This window comes from Lucilia sericata, unplaced genomic scaffold, assembly GCF_015586225.1.
Source record: "Lucilia sericata isolate MDLA Ls3-8-SP2 unplaced genomic scaffold, ASM1558622v1 Contig000259F_arrow, whole genome shotgun sequence".
Taxonomy (NCBI): Eukaryota; Metazoa; Arthropoda; class Insecta; order Diptera; family Calliphoridae; genus Lucilia; species Lucilia sericata.
The window spans coordinates 416,881-439,982 of NW_023994284.1; the positions used below are offsets into that span (position 1 = coordinate 416,881).

General features: G+C 29.4%; 4 protein-coding genes across 4 annotated transcripts; 2 read left to right on the top strand and 2 right to left on the bottom strand.

Annotated features, from left to right (window-relative positions):
- The first annotated feature begins 1,303 nt into the window (after positions 1 to 1,303).
- On the top strand, positions 1,304 to 2,055 carry LOC119602874 (C-type lectin 37Da-like). The gene is made up of 3 exons (XM_037954649.1): positions 1,304 to 1,442; positions 1,498 to 1,571; positions 1,631 to 2,055. Exons 1-3 carry the CDS (start codon positions 1,346 to 1,348, stop codon positions 2,003 to 2,005), a joined length of 546 nt encoding a protein of 181 aa, XP_037810577.1. The 5' UTR covers positions 1,304 to 1,345; the 3' UTR covers positions 2,006 to 2,055.
- Positions 2,056 to 2,685: 630 nt separating this feature from the next.
- Positions 2,686 to 3,421, top strand: LOC119602876 (C-type lectin 37Db-like). The gene is made up of 3 exons (XM_037954650.1): positions 2,686 to 2,811; positions 2,867 to 2,940; positions 2,996 to 3,421. The coding sequence occupies exons 1-3, from the start codon at positions 2,715 to 2,717 to the stop codon at positions 3,362 to 3,364; spliced, it is 540 nt and encodes a 179-aa protein (XP_037810578.1). The 5' UTR covers positions 2,686 to 2,714; the 3' UTR covers positions 3,365 to 3,421.
- Positions 3,422 to 5,410: 1,989 nt separating this feature from the next.
- Positions 5,411 to 6,113, bottom strand: LOC119602881 (C-type lectin 37Db-like). The gene is made up of 4 exons (XM_037954658.1): positions 6,023 to 6,113; positions 5,891 to 5,964; positions 5,464 to 5,826; positions 5,411 to 5,422 (listed from the first exon to the last, which is right to left on the bottom strand). Exons 1-4 carry the CDS (start codon positions 6,111 to 6,113, stop codon positions 5,411 to 5,413), a joined length of 540 nt encoding a protein of 179 aa, XP_037810586.1.
- A 2,639-nt stretch (positions 6,114 to 8,752) lies between these two features.
- LOC119602859 (succinate--CoA ligase [ADP/GDP-forming] subunit alpha, mitochondrial-like) lies at positions 8,753 to 9,999 on the bottom strand. The gene has a single exon (XM_037954635.1). The coding sequence runs from the start codon at positions 9,890 to 9,892 to the stop codon at positions 8,828 to 8,830; it is 1,065 nt and encodes a 354-aa protein (XP_037810563.1). The 5' UTR covers positions 9,893 to 9,999; the 3' UTR covers positions 8,753 to 8,827.
- Positions 10,000 to 23,102: the final 13,103 nt, after the last annotated feature.

Consider the following 23,102-nt stretch of genomic DNA (forward strand, 5'->3'; position numbering starts at 1 on the left):
TCTGGAATGTACAATAGTCTAAGTCTAGACTAAAAAATAGTCCATAATTTGGACTATAGGATAGTTTATAGTCTGGACTATAGCATAGTCTGTAGTCTGGACTAGTTTATAGTCTGAACTATAGCATAAACTGCAGGCTGGATTATAGAATAATCTATAGTCCAGACTTTAGAATAGTGCAAATTCTGGACTATACCATAGTTTATAGTCTGGTCTATGGAATAGTTTATTGTCTGGAGTATAGAATAGTCTATATTCTGGCCTATAACCTAGACTATAGAATAGTCTATAGTCTAGACTATAGAATACATTTTCAATAGTCTGGAATAGTCTATAGTCTGAACTGTAGAATAGTCTATAGTCTAGACTATAGAATAGTCTATAGTCTGGACTATAGAAAAGTCTATAGTCTTGACTATAGAATAGTCTATAGTCTAGACTATAGAATAGTATATAATCTAGACTGTACAATAGCTTATAGTCTGGACTACAGAATAGTCTATAGTCTGGACTACAGAATAGTCTATAGTCTGGACTACAGAATAGTCTATAGTCTGGACTATAGAATAGTTTATAGTCTCGACTACAGCATAGTTTGTAGTCTGGACTATAAAATCATCTATAGTTTTGCATTAGAATAGTCCATATTCTGGATTATACAATAGTCTATAGTCTGTACTATAAAATAGTTTATAGTCTGGACTATAGAAAGTCTATAATCTGTACTATAGAAAGTCTATAGTCTGTACTATAGAATAGTCTATAGTTTGGACTGTGGATTCTGGACTATAGAGTAGTCTATATTCTGGACTTCAGAATAGTCTATATTCTGTACTATAGAATAGTCTATATTCTGTACTATAGAATAGTCTATAGTCTGGACTATTGAATAGTCTATAGTCTGAACTATAGAATTGTTTATAGTCTGGGCTTTAGAATAGTCTATAGTATGGACTATAGAGTAGTCTATAGTCGGGACTATATAATAGTCTGTAGTCGGAACTATAGAATAGCCTATAGTCCAGACTATAGAATAGTTTATAGTCTTGACTATAGAATAGTCTATGGTCTGCACTATACAATAGTCTATAGTGTGGACTGTGAAAAAGTTTTTTATCTGAAAAGTTTTGTTGTATTAGTGTAGGTTTTTATAACTAGTAATTAAAAAATATATAAACAAGTTTTATTGTTATTGTATTTTAGTTAACACCTGTTATTTTTCAATATTTTAAAACAAAGTTGTAAATGGGAAAATTAATGAATATAAATAAATCTTTTTACATTTTTTTATTCATTCAAATATAAGAAATCATAACGGAAATATACTTGTAAAATAAACAGAAAAATGTGGCATAATATTTGTAAAATCGGTTTAGTTTTATGTGCTATAAAATTGGTAATAGCCTATCGTACTCCCGAAGTGGCTACCGATATATTGGAAGGTAACTTATAGAATATAACTAAATTTTGTAATTGCAATACTTATTACTTAAACAGATTTCCCCGATAATATAAATATAAGGCCATTTGTTAAAATAGGCAAAAAATATTATTACTTTGGAGAATCTAAGGTATAAAGAAATTATTTAAAAGGTGCAAATTATTAAATAATTTTCACGATTATTTCTAGGTTAGTTGGTTTAACGCCTTGAGGATTTGTCGTTATATGGGCAGTGATCTGGCCTCTTACGAAACTGCCCAGGAATTAACAGAACTATCCAATTATTTGCTTGCGAGATATTCTAAAAATTTTAATACTTGGTTGTCCGCTTCTGATGTAGATTCCGAGGGTCTGTGGATTTGGTATAGTACTGGTGAAGTTATGGCTTATGGTGATTGGTTCGAAGGTCAACCGGATAATTTTATGGGCATTGAGCATTGTGCGCAGTTATTTAGTCTAAGTGGAAAGTATCGGATGAATGATGAAGATTGTAAAAGTCGTAGGAATTATATATGTCAAGCTAATAAGCCTGAAACTGTAGCTGTTAGTGTAGGAATGTTTTAAAAACTTGGTAATTGATTTCGTTTCATTTTAAATAAAGTTTAGTTATATTAATTATATATGTATTGAACAAATATGTATAAGATTACTTATTTGTAAGCGATAGCGGTAAGTACTTGTCTCCCATTATATCGCTGTGTTAAAATAATGAGTTAAAATATCGATGAATATATAGTGAAGAGTAAGTTGTTTAAAAAGGGGGTTGTACTCATTACTTTTCAATATATGTGTCTTATCAAAATGTATACAAAAATATAATTCTTTCAAGAACATAGACCTTTCTCAAGTTCGGTGGCCAACTGAGAAGTATATCTAGGCCATGTCATGGACTCATACTGATAACTGTTTAAGAGACTTTCCATTAATTAACATTTAAATAAAAAAACTAATTTATTACTCTAAATATTATAATGCAAACCATTTTCATTCTGAATATGAAAAGTTCATTAATAGTATGATATTTATTTATTTACACAAAAAAGTTCTTTATCTCCAAAGTTTACGGTTAGCCGACTTCGAATGGCATAAATAATTAAAAAAATATTAATTAATTTTATTAGTTTTATATATTAAAAGTGAAAAGCAGTTGTTATTTTTGTAATAATTTTAATAATTGCTAAACTGTTTCTACAAAATTGTAAATAAGTTTTACATATAAATTAGAAACTTTTAGATATTTGCATTTACTTCAACATTAGAAATCAATAGAAAAATGTGGCAACATATTTATCAGATCGGTTTAGTATTATGTGCTATAAAAATTGTTATAAGCTATCGTACTCCCGGAGTGTTTACTAATAAACTAGAAGGTAACTTATTGAAAATACAAAAGTTCCCTAAATAACTGTACTATTACTCAAACAGATTTCAACGATTATCAAAATATGCGGCCATTTGTTAAAGTGGGTAAAAAATTTTATTATTTTGGACACAATAAGGTATAAAAAACTTATATTATTGTCAAAATCAAAACTAAAATTTCCAAGTTTCTAGGTTAGTTGGTATAATGCCTTATTAACCTGTCACAGTATGGGTGGTTTTCTGGCCTCTTTTGACACGGCCGAAGAATTAGCAGAACTATCCAATTATTTGAGTACGAAATATTCCAGAAATTTTAATTGTTGGTTGTCCGCCTCTGATCAAGATGTCGAGGGTCTTTGGGTTTGGTATAGAACAGGTGAACCTATTGCTTATGCTGATTGGTACGATGGTCAACCGGATAATTTTATGGGTGTTGAGCATTGTGCACATTTGCTTAGTGTTGGCAGAAAGTATCAGATGAATGATGATGATTGTAAGACTCCTATGTTTTATATTTGTGAAGCTGATAAAACTAAAACTGTAGCTCTTAGTATATTTTAAAATCGGCAGCTATTATATATGTTTCTAAATAAACTATTACTAATAAGTACCCTCCGTACGGAATACGGAATAGTCTATAGTCTGGATAATATAATAGTTTACAGTCTGGATTAAGGAATATTTTGGACTATATAATAATCTGTAGTCTGTTATATAGAGTCGTCTATAATATGTAGTATAGAATCGTCTATAAACTAGACTATAGAAAGGATTATATTATGGATTATAGTTTAATAGTCTATCTATAGTCTAAAATGTGGAAAAGGAAAAATCTTAAGTAATGTTAAAGCTCTTTAGCTTTGGAATATAGAATTGTTCACTACTCTATAGTCTGGCCTAAAGAACAATCTGTGGACCAAAGAATAGTCTACAGCTGGGACTATCTTTAGTCGGGAGACTATAGAACAGTTTTTAGTCTAATATATAGAATAGGCTATTCTGTGGAATATTTTATAGTCGAGACTATAGAAGATTGTATAATATGGATATAGAATAGTCTATGTTTTGGACTATACTATTCTGAATGGTTTAGACTATAGTCTGGACTATAGAGTAGACTATAGTCAGATTTATATAATATACTATTGTCTAAACTATAGAATAGATTATAACTTGAACTATAGACTAGGCTATATTCTCAGGTTTGGACTATAGTATAGCCTATAGTCTGGATCATAAAACAGTGTATAATCTGGATACAGAATAGTCTATTTTCTAAGCTATTTTGTAGTCGGGACTATAGAATATATTATAGATTATAGAATAGTCTGTACTATTGACTGGTTTAAAGTCTATAGAATATTTCTTATTATAGAATAATCTGTAGTCTGGACTATGGTTTAGTCTATATTATAGACTATACAATAGTCTATGGTGTAAAGTATTTCACAGTCGAATATTATATAGTCTGAAATGTAGAATAGATTATAGATAGTTTGGTCTATATACTATTTTCTGGATTATGGAATATGGACTATAATATGTATAGACTAAAGTCTAGACTATAGTCAAAATTATATAATATACTATTGTCTGAACTATATAATAGAATATTGTCTGAACTGTAGAATAGACTGTAATTTGGACTATAGAATAGTCTACATTCTATGGTTTGGGCTACAGTATAGCCTATAGTCTGGACTATAGAACATTCTATAATCTGGAATACAGAATTGTATATTCTCTGGGCTATTTGATAGTAGGGACTAAATATAGAATAGTCGATAGTCTAAATTATAGAATAATGTGTACTATACTATGGTTTAAAGTCTGGACTATAGAAAACTTTATACTCTAGTCTATAGAATAGTCTATATTTTGAACTACTTATTTTATAGTCGGGACTATATCTATATAAATAAAAATCAATTGTCGTTCGTTGGTAATTGCATCAGTTGAGAACTGCTAGACCGATTTGGACAATTTTTTTACTGAAATGTTCGTCATAGTCCAACTTAGGTTTTTACGGAAAGAAAAATTGACAACGCCCACTTTTACGCACACTTTTTTCGATTTATCTAAGATCGGAAAACGGCTGCACCGATTTGGCTAAATTTTTTATTTAAATGGTCGTAGTAATCTAATTTAAGTTTTTACTGAAAGAAAAATTTACCACGCCCACTTTTTTCGATTTACCTAAAATCGGAAAACGGCTAATTTAAGTTTTTACTGAAAGAAAAATTTACCACGCCCACTTTTTTCGATTTACCTAAAATCGGAAAACGGCTGCACCGATTTGGCTAAATTTTTTAAAACATGTTCGTAGTAATCAAATTTAAAGTTTTACTGAAAAAATAATTGACCACGCCCACTTTTACGCTAACTATTTTCGATTTATCTAAAATCACAAATCGAACATAAAAATGTTTTCTAATTTGGACAGGACAACGTCTGTCGGGTCAGCTAGTATGTAATAGTTTAAAGTAGTAATCTAAAGTATGGCTTATATAGTATGAACAACAGAATATTAATAGCCTATAGCCCAGACTGTAAAGTAATCTATAGTTTCGACTATAGAGTAGTCTATAGTCTAGATCATGGAATAGTCTACGTTGTGGACTATAGAATATACATTTTATTATAGTTTTTTAATAAAACACACTATCGGTATTATTATTATTACGCTTTTCTAAATCACAAATATAATATGCCAACCTATTGCATACCCAATCGTTCATTTGATATTTTCTTTCTTTATACCACAAATGTACACAATTCTCATTACCCCCATTATTATCCGGTTGACCAGCAGACCAATCGGCATAAAAAATGCGTTTACCAGTACTAAACCAAAAGAAATCACCTTCCAATTGTTGGTCAGTACCGGACAACCACCACCAATGATCTAAGGGATAGTTGGCAATCAAATATTTAGATAATGTAGACAATTCCTGTGGAGAATTATAAGATGCGAGAAAAGCATCCATCGAACGACAAATGAGAAAAGCTTCATACCAATTAACCTGTAATATGATAATCGGGTTAAAAATGTGTTAAAATTTTAATTTGGGGAATTTTTTTTCTTACCTTGAATTGTCCGAAAAAATAATATTTATTTTCTACTTTAACAAGTGGTAGTTCACTACGATTGTCTGGGAAATCTATTATAATATGAAAAAGATTTATGTGAATTTCAAAAACATTTTGTCAGCAACTTACCTTCCAAAGTGGCCAACTGAGGAGTATGTGTAGTCCATGTCAGGGGAATGATTGTTAAAATAAAATAAAATTTCAAAATTTGTTGCAACATTTTTACTTGAATGTTTTGCCAAGCTATGGTGAAGCTTATTTATATAGATTACCAAATGAAAAAATGTATTGCGATTGTAAAATGTTATATTATAATTACTCATACATATGGATGGGGCTTTCTATTAACATAAAATCCACAATTATACATACCACGTACTGATAGGGCCTAATATTAGTTAAAATCCTAATGAACATATTGCTTCACATATTTTTCCACATCACAATCGGTGTTGTATCGTAGTATATCGTAATATTTTTTAGACATAAATTTCTTAATTTCTAACTACTGATCTATTTTTCTCTTAGGGACTCACCTATATTTAATTATTAAATGCATCATGACATTTCAATTAAGTTGATAAAATCAATGAAGACATTTTTAATTAAATTGCTATTTAATTGATGATAACACGCCAAATGAAAACAAAATTACTAATTCAAGTAAAATGTAGTATATTTTTAATGGAACCAAAACATAAACAACCGCCCTCTGATCCGAAAACCTTTTGCTTAGTTATTACATTTTGGCGTTACCGTCGGGTTGACTAACATCCTATAATTTGGACTGAATATAATCTATAGTCTAAATCATGGAATAGTCTATATTCTGGACTATAGAATAGTCTAATAGCCTTTAGACTAGACTTCTGAATAGTCTACAGTCAGGACTGCAGGACTGTAGTCTACAGTCAGGACTGTAGTCAATAGTCTGGACTATAGAATAGTCCATAGTCTGGACTATAGAATAGTCTATAGTCTGGACTATAGAATAGTCTATAGTCTGCACTATTAAATATAGTCTGGACAACAGAATTGTCTATAGTCTTGACTATAGAATAGACTGTAATCTGGACTATATAGACTATAATCTGGACTATTGAATAGTCTATAGTCTGGACTATAGAATAGCCTACTATAAAATAGTCTATAGTCTGGACTACAAAATAGTCTATAGATAGTCTGCACTATTAAATATAGTCTGGACAACAGAATTGTCTATAGTCTTGACTATAGAATAGACTATAATCTGGACTATAGTCTACAGTCAGGACTATAGAATAGACTGTAGTGTGGACTACAGAATAGTCTATATTCTGGAATGGACTATAAAATAGATTATAGTCTGGACTGTAGAATAGTCTATAGTCCGGATTATAGAATAGTCTATAGTCTGGACTGTAGAATAGTCTATAGTCCGAATTATGGAATAGTCGATAGTGTGTACTATATAACAGATTATATACTGTTATATAGTACACACTAAGACTATATATAGTAGAGTAGTCTTTAGTCTGGACAATAGATTAGTACATAATCTGGACTATAGAATAATCTATAGTGTCGGCTGTGGAATAGTCTATAGTCTGCACTATAGAATAGTCTATAGTCTGGACAACAGAATAGTCTATAGTCTGGAAAACAAAATAGTCTATAGTCTAGACTATACAATATTCTATAGCCTGAACTATAGAATAGTCTACAGTCTGGACAATAAAATAGCCTCGTCTGGATAATAGATTAGTCCATAGTCTGGACTATAAAATATACTATAATCTGGACTATGATATAGTCCATAATCTGGACTATAGAATGTCTACAGTCCAATGTTTATTATCTTAGCTATAGAATAGAATAGTCTACAGTCTGGACCTTAGAATATAGAATAGTCTGTAGTGTGGACTGTTGAATAGTCTCTAGTCTGGACTGTAGTATGGCGTATAATTTGGACTGTAAATTTATCTGTAATCTGGACTATAGTTTAGACTATACAATAGTCTATAGTTTGGACTATTCGATAGTCTACGTCTGGACTTTTAAATAGTATATAGTCTACACAAAAGAAAGGTCTATAGTCTGGACTACAGAAGTATAAAATATCTATAGTCTGAACAACAGAATGGTCTATAATATGGGCTATGGAATAGTCTATAGTATTGACTATATAATAGTTTATAATCTGGACTATGGAATAGCCTGTAATCTGGACTACAGAATGTCTATAGTCAGAATTATAAAATAGTCTATAGTCTGGACCTTAGAATATGGAATAATCTGTAGTGTGAACTATAGAATAGTCTGTAGTTTGGACTTTAGAAAGTCTTCAGTACGGACTATAGAGTAGTCTATAACCTAAACTATAGAAACGTTTTTAGTGTGAACTTTTCAATAGTCTATAGTCAGGACTATAGAATAGTCTACAGTCTGGATTATAGAATAACCTATAGCCTGTACTATAAAATACTATGCAATTAAAATTTAGCTTATTTCACCTTCGTCCATTATTTAGTTAAATCTTCCGAATTGTTTATATAAAAAATTTTTTACTGCAACAAAAGATAAAAACTTTTTTTAATGCAGGATTTTCTTGTTCAATTGTGGCAACAATTTCATGCGTAAAAACAGTGATAAGAGAGTTTATTTAGAAAAATCTCCAAAAAATAAAGAGATTACAGGGGGTAAAAGTTGAACAGACACGCACACATACACACACAGACATTATAGCAAGCAGTTTATTTAAAAGGATGATGAGTAAACATCCTTATATTGTGGCAAAGAAGAATAACAACTAAGATTTTCTATTAAGATGAAGCATGAAATTGATATGGGGCGGATTTGCACAGACATTTAAAATCATAGTTTTAAAATGAAATGAACAAAATTTGAAGTTTTATTACAAAATCATTTGGTGTTAACACATTTTAAAGGAAAATCTTATTTTTTCTTGCCCTTTTCTGCTGGCTTTTCCTCTGGCTTTTTGCTGGGCGGCTTAATAATTTCCATTTCTAGCATTTCTTGATATAAAACTTTACCTATAGTTGTGGGATTATTGGTCACCACCACATTGGCATCTTTAAGAGCAGCTATTTTATCTTTGGCCCCACCTTTGCCTCCCGATATAATAGCCCCAGCATGACCCATACGCCTGCCGGGTGGGGCAGTTAAACCGGCAATAAAAGCTGCTACTGGCTTAGGAGGATCACCGCAATTATTTTCATTTAAAAAATCCGCAGCCTTTTCCTCAGCATCTCCTCCAATTTCACCTATCATTACTATGCCCTTACAGTTGGGATCTTTCAGGAAGATTTCTAAACAATCTATAAAATTTGTGCCATTAAAGGGATCTCCACCCAAACCCACACATAAAGTTTGACCCAAACCAAATTGTGTAGTTTGATTAACCGCTTCATAAGTCAAGGTGCCCGAACGTGAGACTATGCCAATCATACCACGTTTATGTATAAAACCCGGCATTATACCTATTTTACATTGTTCGGGTGCTATAATGCCCGGACAATTGGGACCGACTAAACGTGATTTTTCCTGGGTCAATAAAGCCTGCTTGACCTTAACCATATCGTGTTGGGGAACACCTTCCGTAATACATACTATTAAAGGTATCTCTGCTTTAATAGATTCCATTATGGCAGCAGCCGCGGCGGGAGGTGGCACATATATCACCGATGCATGTGGACAAGTGGCCTTTTTGGCCTCTTCAACAGTTTTGAATACCGGCAAATCTAAATGTTTAGTACCGGCCTTCTTTGGTGAAACACCACCCACCATTTTGGTGCCATAGGCTATGGCCTCCTTGCAATGGAAAGTGGCCTGTTTACCGGTAAATCCCTGGCATATAACTTTAGACTCTTTAGTAATGCACAGATTCTTAAGGGTTTCTTGGTAAGCCTCCTCGCAAGCGAAACGTATGAATTTTATATTCAAAGGATATTTCAGAAAATTTTGCTTTAACGCGAAGCGTAGATTCGCTATTAGGGCCATGTTTGATAATACTGTTTTATATCTGTGTTTTTATTGTTTATTCTAAGAAATATATATTTTTATGTTGTTAGAAAATTTTCTATTAGCTGTCTTTAAAATAAAGCTTTTCAAACTGTAAATTTCAAATTCGAATCGGTTTTTTAGAGGGGATTACATGCTTCACAATTAATGTTTTTATAAAAAAGGCTTAAGTAAAAGAACCTAAAATGTTTGCATAAATTACACTTTACTCCAGAATATATTCCATCTTAAAGACCAATCTATAGATCAGACTAGATATTATTCTATAGTCCAAACTATATACTATTCTATAGCCTTTTGGATATTATCTATGCTACAGTCCAGACTATAGACTACTCTATAGTTAAGAATATAGACCACTCTTTAATCCAGTCTATAGATTATTCAATAATCCAGACTATAGACTGTTCTATATTCCAGATTATAGACTGTTCTATTGTCCAGATTTTAGACTATTCTATAGTCCAGAATATAGGCTATTCTATAGTCCAGACTATAGGCTATTCTATATTCCAGACTATAGACTATTCTATAGTCCAGACTATAGACTATTCTATAGTACAGACTATAGACTATTCTATAGTCCAGACTATAGACTATTCTATAGTCCAGATTATAGACTATTCTATAGTCCAGACTATAGACTATTCTATAGTCCAGACTATAGGCTATTCTATATTCCAGACCATAAACTATTCTATAGTTCAGACTATAGACTATTCTATAGTCCATACTATAGACTATTCTATAGTCAAGAATATAGACTATTCTATAGTCTAGACTATAGACTATTCTATAGTCCAGACTATTGACTATTCTATAGTTCAGACTATAGACTCTTCTATAGTCCAGACTATAGATTATTCTATAGCCTAGACTATAGATTATTCTATAGTCCAGACTATAGGCTATTCTATATTCCAGACCATAAACTACTCTATAGTCCACACTATAGACTTTTCTATAGTCCAGACTATAGACTTTTCTATAGTCCAGATTATTGACTATTCTATAGTTCAGATTATAGACTATTGTATAGTACAGACTACAGACAATTCTAGCTGAAACTATAGATTCTATAGCCCAGACTATAGACCTTTCCAAAGTCCACACTATAGAATTTTCTATATTCCAGACTATAGACTATTCTATAGTGTAGTCTATATATTATTTTATAGTCCAGCCTATAGACTATTCTATAGTCCAGACTGTAGACTATTCTATAGTCTAGACTATAGGCTATTCTATATTCTAGACAATAAACTATTCTATAGTCTATACTATGGACTATTCTATAGTCCAGATTATAGACTATTCTATAGTCCAGACTATTGACTATTCTGTAGTCCAGACTATATACTATTCTATAGTCCAGACTATAGACCTTTCCAAAGTCCACACTACAGACTTTTCTATATTCCAGACTATGGACTATTCTATAGTGTAGTCTATAGATTATTCTATAGTCCAGACTATAGACTACTCTATATTCCAGACTATAGACTACTTTATAGTCCAGTCAATAGCCTACTCTTTACTACTTTATACTATTCTACAGTTAAGACTATTGACTATTCTATAGTCCAGACTATAGATTACTCTATAGTCCAGACTATAGATTACTCTATAGTCCAGACTATAGATTACTCTATAGTCCAGACTATGGACTATTCTTTAGTCCAGACTATAGAAAATTCTATAGTCCAGATTATTCTACAGTCCAGACTATAGACTACTCTATATTCTAAACTATATACTTTCTTTATAGTTCGAAATAGCCTACTCTATAATCCACACTATAGATTATTGCAGTTCAGAATATAGACTGTTCTATAGTCAAGACTATAGATTATTCTATAGTTCGGTCTATATACTATTCTATGGTCCAGACTATAGACTATTCTATAGTCCAGAATATAGATTATTCTATAGTTCAGACTATGGAATATTCTATAGTCCCGACTATAGACTATTCTAAATTCCAAACAATAGATTATGCTATGTAGTGTCAGCTATATTCCTGACTATAGACAAATCTGTAGTCCTGACTAAAGATTGATCTGTAGTCCTGTCTGTAGACTTATCTATAGTCCTGACTATAGACTAATTTGTAGTCCTGATTATGCCTGACTTATCTATAGTCCTGACTATAGGCTAATCGATAGTCCTGAGTATAGACTAATTTACAGTACTGACTAATCTATAGTCCTAAATAGAATCTATATTCCTGACTACAGACTATCTACTGTGGTGACTATAGACTGATCTATAGTTCTGACTATAAATTAATATATAATCTCGACTATATACTGATCTTTAGTCCAGACTACAATTCTGTAGTACAAATTATAGACTGATATTATAGAATCTTTTATAGTCTAGACTATTTTATGGTCCAGATTATAGATTATTCTACATATAGTCTAGATTATGGACTATACACCATTTACCTTTCTCTACTGCAGCATGTAAACTATTCTATACCCTGAAATGTAATCAACATTAAACAAGTGTTTCTTAATTTGTCTTAAAATTCATATTTTAATTCCAAAAGTAATTGCATATTTACACTTGTTGCTGGAGGGGCATTTGACATTGCCTACTTTAAGGATTTACAAATATTAACAATAACTTACATCTAAGAGTTTTACAGTTATTTAAGTTAAATTATTATTAATATTACAATTAATTAAATATTTAATAATTAATTTCAACAAAATATACCAAATATAAACATAATACTTAAACTAGGTAACATTTCAAGAAAGGTGGTAAATACAATAAGTCTTATGAATACTTGTAAACATGAATATATTTAAATGGTAAATTTTATATTATTATATTTTAATAAATATAATATAGTAAGACAAGCATATTAATATGATTTTCAAAGATACCAACACTTATGCTAGAGACTCTAAAGTATGCATTAGTACATGTGTTTGCCAACAGCCTGAAAGTATGCATTTGATAATGTTGTATGTAGTGCAGTAAGTGTTAAATGAATTTTACCTAAAATAAACTCTCTTGTGTATGTTGGGTATTTGGGTGGTGGTTTGGTTAGCCTCAACTAACATTTATATATGTTGACTATACTAGGAATTGTGCACGTTTCTACATTTGTCCAGGAAACAGAGATTGCTGCAGATATTTTATAGAATTCTTGTATATTTTTAGGAGTATATGTATGTGGCTAAAAACCACATAAATACCTAAACAAACAAATATTTAAAAAATTGTGGTTTTAATGCATTTTCATTATTTCTAACAGGAAATTTAATGTATTTCTAGTTGCTACTTTTGTAGAGTACATACAGTGGGCCTGTATGGGGAATATAGCTACTAATTCAAACTTAATGCAACAACAAAATGGATTTAGTTAAACGTTCTTTGTGTTCCAAAAAGAGTTGTATGCTTGTTTGTAGTAGCAACTGACTTTTAAAGCTTTTCTTACCATATTTTATATATATATTTAATACTGGTGCCCACAATCCATTCCAATCTACCTTCCTTTCCTAAATAACATTCAAGTAGTTTTTAACATATTAAGAGACATCAGGGAGATTGACTACAAAATATAGAGAAGTGACAGAATATATATAAACATACAGAAAATACTCAACATTTGTTATTCGATATGGTATCTGTCTGTATAAAGTGTTAAATATTGTGTAGGATGTGATGAAGAACCTGCCTAGTAAAGTTGTTTTTTTTTTCAGAAGAGTAATGGTAAATAAGCAATTAAACTAAAATGTTTTTGTAATGAAAAATTGAAATCTTTTAGGGAAAATTAAGGAAAGCAAGAAAACCAAATAGGAAAATTTAAAAATTTAAACATTAAGCACCAAAGAGAGGAGCTACCAAAAACCCCTTCAACAAAACTTGTAAAAAAATATGTGCTTTTACTTGTTGTGTGACTCTTTTTACACTATAAGAAAAGATTTTTCCAAAAAGCTCTTTTAACAAAAAAGTTCAGCAGAAGCTTTTTCATTAACTTATTGAGATTTTTCTTGAGAAAGCTTGTTATAAAGCTTTTTCATATTTAATGCATAAAAGACACAAAATTATGAAAAAAGCTCTTAATAAAAATAGCTTTTTATCCCTTAAACCAAAGAGATTTTTAATGAGAAAGCCTTTTTTTAAATAGCTTTAAAAAAAAAAAAAAAACTCTCTAAGAAAAAGTTTTTTTACAAAATTGCTTTTTATCCCTTAAACCAGAGAGATTTTTCTTAGAAAACTTGTTTTAAGATCAGAAAAGAAACTTTAATTAAAGCTCTGTTAAAAAAGCTTTTTTATATTTCATATTATTTAAAAATGCAACAGACAGGGAAACAATAAACTTTTTTTTACTTTTTTTTCAAAAATAGCTTTTTACAAAAATAACTTTTCCAAAAAAGCTTTTTACAAAAATTGCTTTTTACCAAAAATATTTTTTAAGCAAAAACGGTTTTTCACAAAAGGAGGTCTTTTTTTCAAAAAGCTTTTTTTAACAAGAAGCTTATCTTAACGAAAAGCTTGTACAAAATGCATGTAACATAACTTTTTTAAATAAGTGGTAACTATAAACATTTTTTAATAAAAAGCTTTATAAGCAGAAAGTTTTATAAATAATACTTTATAACAAAAATACTTCTTTAGGAAAACGAACAAAAGATACCATTTTAAGAAAAGCTTTTTAAGAAGAAGCATTTTATAATAAAACATTTTTCACAAAGATACTTTTTGCAACGATTAAAGTTTTTATATACATGTTTTTTAACAATGAGCTTTTCTAAACATTTTTAATAAAAAGCTTTTTTAAATAAATTTTAACAATAACTTTTTTTAACAAAAAGCTTTTTTAAAAAAGAGTTTTTTTAACAAAAAACTATTTTACATATAGCTTATTCAACAAAAAGCTTTTTTACAAATAGCTTAAGTAAAAATTAGACCAATATAAACATTTTACAAAAAGCGTTTTAACAAGAAGCTTTTTTAACAAGACGTTTTTCTATCAAGAAGCTTTTTTCCAACAAATTTTGTTAAATTAATTTTAACAATAACTTTTTTTTAACAAAAAGCTTTTTCAACAAAGAGTTTTTTTAACAAAAAACTATTTTACAAATAGCTTATTCAAAAACAGACCAATATAAACATTTTACAAAAAGCTTTTTAACAAGAAGCTTTTTTAACCAGACGTTTTTCTATCAAGAAGCTTTTTGTAACAAAGCTTTTTGTAACATTTTTAAGAAAGATAATTTGCATAAAAAGCTTTTTTCATACAAAGCCTTTTTGGAATAAGTTTTAATAATAAGCTTTTTTCTAACAAAACATTTTTAAACAGACTTAAAGCTTTGGCCATAAAAAGCTTTAACAACAAAGAGCTTTTTTTTAAAAAACCTTTATAACTAAAAATATTTATCCAAATAATAGAGCAGACGAAACTTTTTACAAAATACTTTTTAACAAGAAGCTTTTTTAAAAAGATGTTTCTCAATCAAAAACTTTTTTGTAACAAAACTTTTTGTAACATTTTTAAGAAAGTTAATTTGCAAAACAAAGCTTTTTTATTAAACAATCTTTTTGAAATAAGTTTTAACAATAAGCTTTTTTCTAAGATACAAAGCCTTGTCAATAAAAAGCTTAAAGCTTTTCCAGGTTATCAAGTTACAAAAGTTATAAAACAATTTAATAAACTAATAGAAAAAATTGACAAGAATCTTATTAAAACGTTTTATTTTAAGAATGGGTAGCGAAATATTTAAACAAAAAGCTTTACTGAGCTTCTTTAAAGAAACGCTTTTTCAACATAGTATTTTTAAACAAAGATAAAAAAAAACAGAGCTTTATTAATAAAAAGCTTTTGAAAAATAAAAAGCTTTTTTAATAAACCTAATAATAAAGCTTTTTAAATATGAACACAGATCTTTTATAAACCAAACATTTTCCAATAAAAGCTTTTCAAAAAAACAACTTTTCGAAAAGGATTATTTATTTATTTATTTATTTATTTAATGAAGACATACTTAGAAAAGCTATTATAACAAAAAAAAAACTTTCGGAAATTCGTAAAGCTTTTTTAATAAAAACTATTTTTAATAACGCCTGTTAATAAACTTGTTTTAATAAAAGTTTTTAACCACATTTTTTTAACAACAAAGTTTTTATTACGCCTTTTAACACAATGCTTTTATCTCAATTTCCTACTGACTCTTTTAGTTTTAATTTGAAGTCATTTTTTCACTTCTAAGTAGTTCTTCTCCCCACAATTTTCTAACAAAATTTACGATTCACAATTTTAAAAGCATTTCTTTAAAATTCTAACAAAAACACTCCCCCCCTCAATTTATACATAAAATATACAAATCTTTATTGTGGTTTTATTTACCTGCTACAGAGAACAAAAAAAGGACACCACGTTTACAAATTTACTAACCATACCATTTACTTTACCCTCCCACCAACTTTACCATTATTTCTCCAACAAATTCCTGTTGTTCTGGTTCATTTCAATTTTCCAATGCAGACGACATTTTGTCGACATTATAGTCATCGTCATCGTTGTTGTCGCCGTCATTTATATCATGAGGTTTTCTACTTGAATATCTCCAGACATTGTCTTTGATTATTGCAACATTTTAGTTTTGGAAACATTTGGTTTTAAAATATAGCACAAACTCGCAAGCACACACATACCAGGCCAAGCAACCAACAACATTTACATATTGTGGCAACAATTTAAAGGTAACCATTTTCAACCACAATCATACACAAAAATAACAACAATCCCAACAAACTATGGTGTTTTGCGAACGTTACACTGTAATCAGTAGAATTTACACAATCAATGACAGTCTTTGGCAGTAAAAGCAGCAGTAAGTAGTAGTTGTATAAAATGTCATAAGCAGCTTTTCAAAGAGCGGATTGGAAGGGAGGGGGTAGGATATAAAAATTTAAGAAAATAATTTCTATTGTTTAAGATGCTTAAAGTGGGGAATATATTTGCTCTGAGATATAAAGGGAAATATTGTAGAAGTTGTCAATAGAATATGAAAGCTTTCGATACAATTGAAACTAACTAACTAACTAACTAACTAACTAACTAACTAACTAACTAACTAACTAACTAACTAACTAACTAACTAACTACTAACTAACTAACTAACTAACTAACTAACTAACTACTAACTAACTAACTAACTAACTAACTAACTAACTAACTAACTACTAACTAACTAACTACTAACTAACTAACTAACTAACTACTAACTAACTAACTAACTAACTAACTAACTAACTAACTAACTAACTAACTAACTAACTAACTAACTAACTAACTAACTAACTAACTAACTAACTAACTAACTAACTAACTAACTAACTAACTACTAACTAACTAACTAACTAACTAACTAACTAACTAACTAACTAACTAACTAACTAACTAACTACTAACTAACTAACTACTAACTAACTAACTAACTAACTAACTAACTAACTAACTAACTAACTAACTAACTAACTAACTAACTAACTAACTAACTAACTAACTAACTAACTAACTAACTAACTAACTAACTAACTAACTAACTAACTACTAACTAACTAACTAACTAACTAACTAACTAACTAACTAACTAACTAACTAACTAACTAACTAACTAACTAACTAACTAACTAACTAACTAACTAACTAACTAACTAACTAACTAACTAACTAACTAACTAACTACTAACTAACTAACTAACTAACTAACTAACTAACTAACTAACTAACTAACTAACTAACTAACTAACTAACTAACTAACTAACTAACTAACTAACTACTAACTAACTAACTAACTAACTAACTACTAACTAACTAACTAACTAACTAACTAACTAACTAACTAACTAACTAACTAACTAACTAACTAACTACTAACTAACTAACTAACTAACTAACTAACTAACTAACTAACTAACTACTAACTAACTAACTAACTAACTAACTAACTAACTAACTAACTAACTAACTAACTAACTAACTAACTAACTAACTAACTAACTAACTAACTACTAACTAACTAACTACTAACTAACTAACTAACTAACTAACTACTAACTAACTAACTAACTACTAACTAACTAACTAACTAACTAACTAACTAACTAACTACTAACTAACTAACTAACTAACTAACTACTAACTAACTAACTAACTACTAACTAACTAACTAACTACTACTAACTAACTAACTAACTAACTAACTAACTAACTAACTAACTAACTAACTAACTAACTACTAACTACTAACTAACTAACTAACTAACTAACTAACTAACTAACTAACTAACTAACTAACTACTAACTAACTAACTACTACTAACTAACTAACTAACTAACTAACTAACTAACTAACTAACTAACTAACTAACTAACTAACTAACTAACTAACTAACTAACTAACTAACTAACTAACTAACTAACTAACTAACTAACTAACTAACTAACTAACTAACTAACTAACTAACTAACTAACTAACTACTAACTAACTAACTAACTAACTAACTAACTAACTACTAACTAACTAACTAACTAACTAACTAACTAACTAACTAACTAACTAACTAACTACTAACTAACTAACTAACTAACTAACTAACTAACTAACTAACTACTAACTAACTAACTACTAACTAACTAACTAACTAACTAACTAACTAACTAACTAACTAACTAACTACTACTAACTAACTAACTAACTAACTAACTACTACTACTAACTAACTAACTAACTAACTACTAACTAACTAACTAACTAACTAACTAACTAACTAACTAACTAACTAACTAACTAACTAACTAACTAACTACTACTAACTAACTAACTAACTAACTAACTAACTAACTAACTTAACTAACTAACTAACTAACTAACTAACTAACTAACTAACTACTAACTAACTAACTAACTACTAACTAACTAACTAACTAACTAACTAACTAACTAACTAACTAACTAACTAACTAACTAACTACAAGAGTGGTACGTGGTAATTTTCAGATTTGTGCTTATATCTCCGTTATTTATGAATCGACTTTGCTGATTTTAAATAGGAAACTTCTGAGTGCATGTCATATAGAATTACTGAAGACTGAGATCCCAAAAATATCAGAGGTCTTCAGAAAATTGATTTCAACACACAGGCAGACAGACAGACTGACGGACATGGCTTTATCGAATCCGCTATTATATAAAGATCTTGAATTGTATATACTTAATAAGGTCGGAAAATTATATTGTAGAAATTACAAACTTTTCTGCAAAAGGAGTTATGTGGCGCTAAGGGTAAATATGGTCCTATCCTTATATATATTGATAGAGGGATTTACATATATGTTATTTATGGAGAATTTTGTATATAGAATGGAGTTTTTACATATTTTTGTAGAGATGCATGTACATTTAACATAATTGTGAGCTCAAATCCTCTATTCTATGGGCATGTTTGTATGAGAGTTAGGAGAACGAATGGGCTGAAAATTACGACCTGTTACATGCGCAAAAGGTTTACAGAGACACACAGTGTCTCAGGTGATGCAGGTTATAATGAAGCTTTTAAAAAACTGATGAATATGTCATCCCATGCGTATGATTAATATTTTTTCCGCTAATAACACACGCCGACAACCATGAGTTTTAAAGCTTTACGATAAAGATATCTCGAACACTCAGCTGTTGAGTGTTTATTTTAAAGCGGACAGAATGGACTATCAGATAGCATACAATATTTTATGAATAAAGTGGTCTTGACATTGTCTCAAAATGGTTAAAAAATTAAGTTTTTTCAAACTTCAGGACACGATATCTTTATTTCCAGATGAGAATGTGAGCGCAGCTCTGGCTTTTAGAGGAGTGAGTGTAAAAAGTTAAAATAGTTTGTAAATTTGTTTAATTTTATTTAAATCATATTTCGCAATTTTTTGTTAATTAATTATTTAAATTCATGTATAAAACTAAACGTAAATAAATTCTGTTGTTTATTAGCTGTAAATTAAATAAATGTTCATTCCAGTAATTAGAAAAATTTATGAAATAATTTACTTTTTTTGTTTTGCACATTTTCACGTTAATTATTTATGTGCAGCTATGGTTTTTTGTTATAAATATAAATTATTTAAGTTGGCTGTTTTGTTGCTCCATATGTTGCCTTTCACATACATACATTAACAATTAGTTTTGTTGTTATATTTAATTACCCACCACCAAAAGCTACAACAGAAGAGCAGCAGTAACAATTTATATATAACAACACTAGGAACATTAACAATTATAAGAAAAAACAACAACAACAACAAACTTTAGTAATAATTTATGTTACGGTTAATAAAGGAAAAATTACAAAGCAAACCGGAAAAGGAAAAAAAGCAAAAATTTCAGTACATATTTGTATCAAATGGAGCTAAAATGTAATGCAAACCTATTTACATGAAAATACCTATAGACAGGTATAACAAATACTTTGACGGCACTAGAATCTTAAAGTTTTAGGTCTAATAAACATTAAGAAGTTTTTGGGTTTTAAGTTCCTTGAAGTTTTAAGTGCAAAAATTCACATTCATATTGTTAAATTCTTCCTTGGTCCACCAACTTTTCGATGCCTGTTTGTGCTTCATCTTATAGTTGTAATAATGTTAGTTTTACATATGTAAGTATGTCGTCTATTAAAACTTCCGTTTTCGTAAATTTAATCCCAACTTCCCAAAGCACTTAAATAACACTCATAATAACTAGTGAGGTGAAAGTGCCAAGATGTTTAAAATGATAGCACATGATTAAAATTGTTTAAGTTTTCAAGAATTTTTTTAAAATTTTTAAAATTTTTTAAACAAAATATGATTTTATTCTAGAAATGAAATTTTTAAGAAAAAAATTTTCTACTTCTTTATCAAATTTTTCTAGATTTTTTACTTAAATAGGAGTTATTATAAAGTATTTGGTAGCTAGTTGTGTAGGCTTTCATAATCCGTTGAATTTTTCTAATTAGCTATTACAGTTTTCTAGATATTTCATTTTTACTAAAATAAGTCATGAATTAATATTAGTCATACGTACTGTGGTTTTGAAAGTAATTAAAAGGGGAATATGTTTATAACTTCTAAACTACTAAAGCAATTTTCATTTTTCAATTAAAATTTGGAGTGTAAATAGAAAAGGAATTAAGCTTTCGGAATATTAATTCTAGAGATCAAACATTCAAGTATAGGATGAGTCACAGTAGGACAAAATTGCACATTATAAAAATATAAACAACTTAAGAAATAACAAAGTAATCTTTGGCCTGTAAGTTGAAAAGGTATTAGGGGTTTAGAATATTGTCTGGGATGACTTAAAATTTAACCATGGGGTGAACTACAGTGGAACAAAATGGAAAATCATAAAAATTTTACACAAAAATTAATTTCTGAATTGTTGAGAAATTATATTGTAATCCGAATTAAAGAGGCCTTTACTATTATTTAAAATCAAGAAGTAGAATATCTTCTTAAAATTAGTTTAATCTACTAAAATTCTCCTCCTTTCTGTTATGTTAGTTACACAAACACTCATAAAATCACTCTAACACTCATTAATGTTATCCTCCCTTAACCCTCAACCTTAATTTTGAAGGTTAACAAACTACACCAAACCCACCGCACTACATAGCCAACAACCACCTACATAATTACAAGAAAAAAAAAAAACACAAGAAAAACACTTAAGTTAATGTGGTTGTAGTTCTTGTAATAGTTAGTTGTTATTACAGCAGCAGTATATTAAAAGATGTAAAACAATCGGATAAGGGATTTGAAGGTTTAATGATTATTAACACATTATTATAAAATTTATGTAATAAAATAGTTATATTTATGTTTGTTTTGTATGTAAATGTTACAGTGTAACTGTGTGTAATAATAGAGATAATAAAGATTAGTTTTCAGAGTTAAAAACTATAGACTAGATTATAGACTAGACTATAGACTAGACTATAGACTAGACTATAGACTAGACTATAGACTAGACTATAGACTAGACTATAGACTAGACTATAGACTAGACTATAGACTAGACTATAGACTAGACTATAGACTAGACTATAGACTAGACTATAGACTAGACTATAGACTAGACTATAGACTAGACTATAGACTAGACTATAGACTAGACTATAGACTAGACTATACTAGACTATGGACTAGACTATAGACTAGACTATAGACTAGACTAGACTAGACTATAGACTAGACTATAGACTAGACTATAGACTAGACTATAGACTAGACTATAGACTAGACTATAGACTAGACTATAGACTAGACTATAGACTAGACTATAGACTAGACTATAGACTAGACTATAGACTAGACTATAGACTATAGACTAGACTAAGACTAGACTATAGACTAGACTATAGACTAGACATAGACTAGACTATAGACTAGACTATAGACTAGACTATAGACTAGACTATAGACTAGACTATAGACTAGACTATAGACTAGACTATAGACTAGACTATAGAACTAGACTATAGACTAGACTATAACTAGACTATAGACTAACTATAGACTAGACTATAGACTAGACTATAGACTAGACTATAGACTAGACTATAGACTAGACTATAGACTAGACTATAGACTAGACTATAGACTAGACTATAGACTAGACTATAGACTAGACTATAGACTAGACTATAGACTAGACTATTGACTAGACTAGAACTATTAGACTAGACTAGACTATAGACTAGACTATAGACTAGACTAGAGACTAGACCTATAGACTAGACTATAGACTAGACTATAGACCTATAGACTAGACTATAGACTAGACTATAGACTATACTATAGACTGACTATAGACTAGACTATAGACTAGACTAGACTAGACTTAGACTAGACTATAGACTAGACTATAGACTAGACTATAGACTAGACTATAGACTATAGACTAGACTAGACTATAGACTATAGACTAGACTAGACTATAGACTAGACTATAGACTAGACTATAGACTAGACTATAACTAGACTATAAACTAGACTATAGACTAGACTATAGACTAGACTATAGACTAGACTATAAACTAGACTATAAACTAGACTATAGACTAGACTATAGATTAGACTATAGACTAGACTATAGACTAGACTATAGACTAGACTATAGACTAGGCTATAG

What these genes read in the sequence shown, in the direction of transcription:
- LOC119602874 (XM_037954649.1), top strand. Translation starts at nt 1,346, where the DNA reads ATGTGGCATAATATTTGTAAAATCGGTTTAGTTTTATGTGCTATAAAA. An exon ending in GGCTACCGATATATTGGAAG is followed by an intron (nt 1,443 to 1,497) that starts GTAACTTATAGA and finishes TTACTTAAACAG; the next exon opens with ATTTCCCCGATAATATAAAT. An exon ending in ATTACTTTGGAGAATCTAAG is followed by an intron (nt 1,572 to 1,630) that starts GTATAAAGAAAT and finishes GATTATTTCTAG; the next exon opens with GTTAGTTGGTTTAACGCCTT.
- LOC119602876 (XM_037954650.1), top strand. Translation starts at nt 2,715, where the DNA reads ATGTGGCAACATATTTATCAGATCGGTTTAGTATTATGTGCTATAAAA. An exon ending in GTTTACTAATAAACTAGAAG is followed by an intron (nt 2,812 to 2,866) that starts GTAACTTATTGA and finishes TTACTCAAACAG; the next exon opens with ATTTCAACGATTATCAAAAT. An exon ending in ATTATTTTGGACACAATAAG is followed by an intron (nt 2,941 to 2,995) that starts GTATAAAAAACT and finishes CCAAGTTTCTAG; the next exon opens with GTTAGTTGGTATAATGCCTT.
- LOC119602881 (XM_037954658.1), bottom strand. Translation starts at nt 6,113, where the DNA reads ATGTTGCAACAAATTTTGAAATTTTATTTTATTTTAACAATCATTCCC. An exon ending in TCAGTTGGCCACTTTGGAAG is followed by an intron (nt 5,965 to 6,022) that starts GTAAGTTGCTGA and finishes ATATTATAATAG; the next exon opens with ATTTCCCAGACAATCGTAGT. An exon ending in ATTTTTTCGGACAATTCAAG is followed by an intron (nt 5,827 to 5,890) that starts GTAAGAAAAAAA and finishes ATCATATTACAG; the next exon opens with GTTAATTGGTATGAAGCTTT.
- LOC119602859 (XM_037954635.1), bottom strand. Translation starts at nt 9,892, where the DNA reads ATGGCCCTAATAGCGAATCTACGCTTCGCGTTAAAGCAAAATTTTCTG.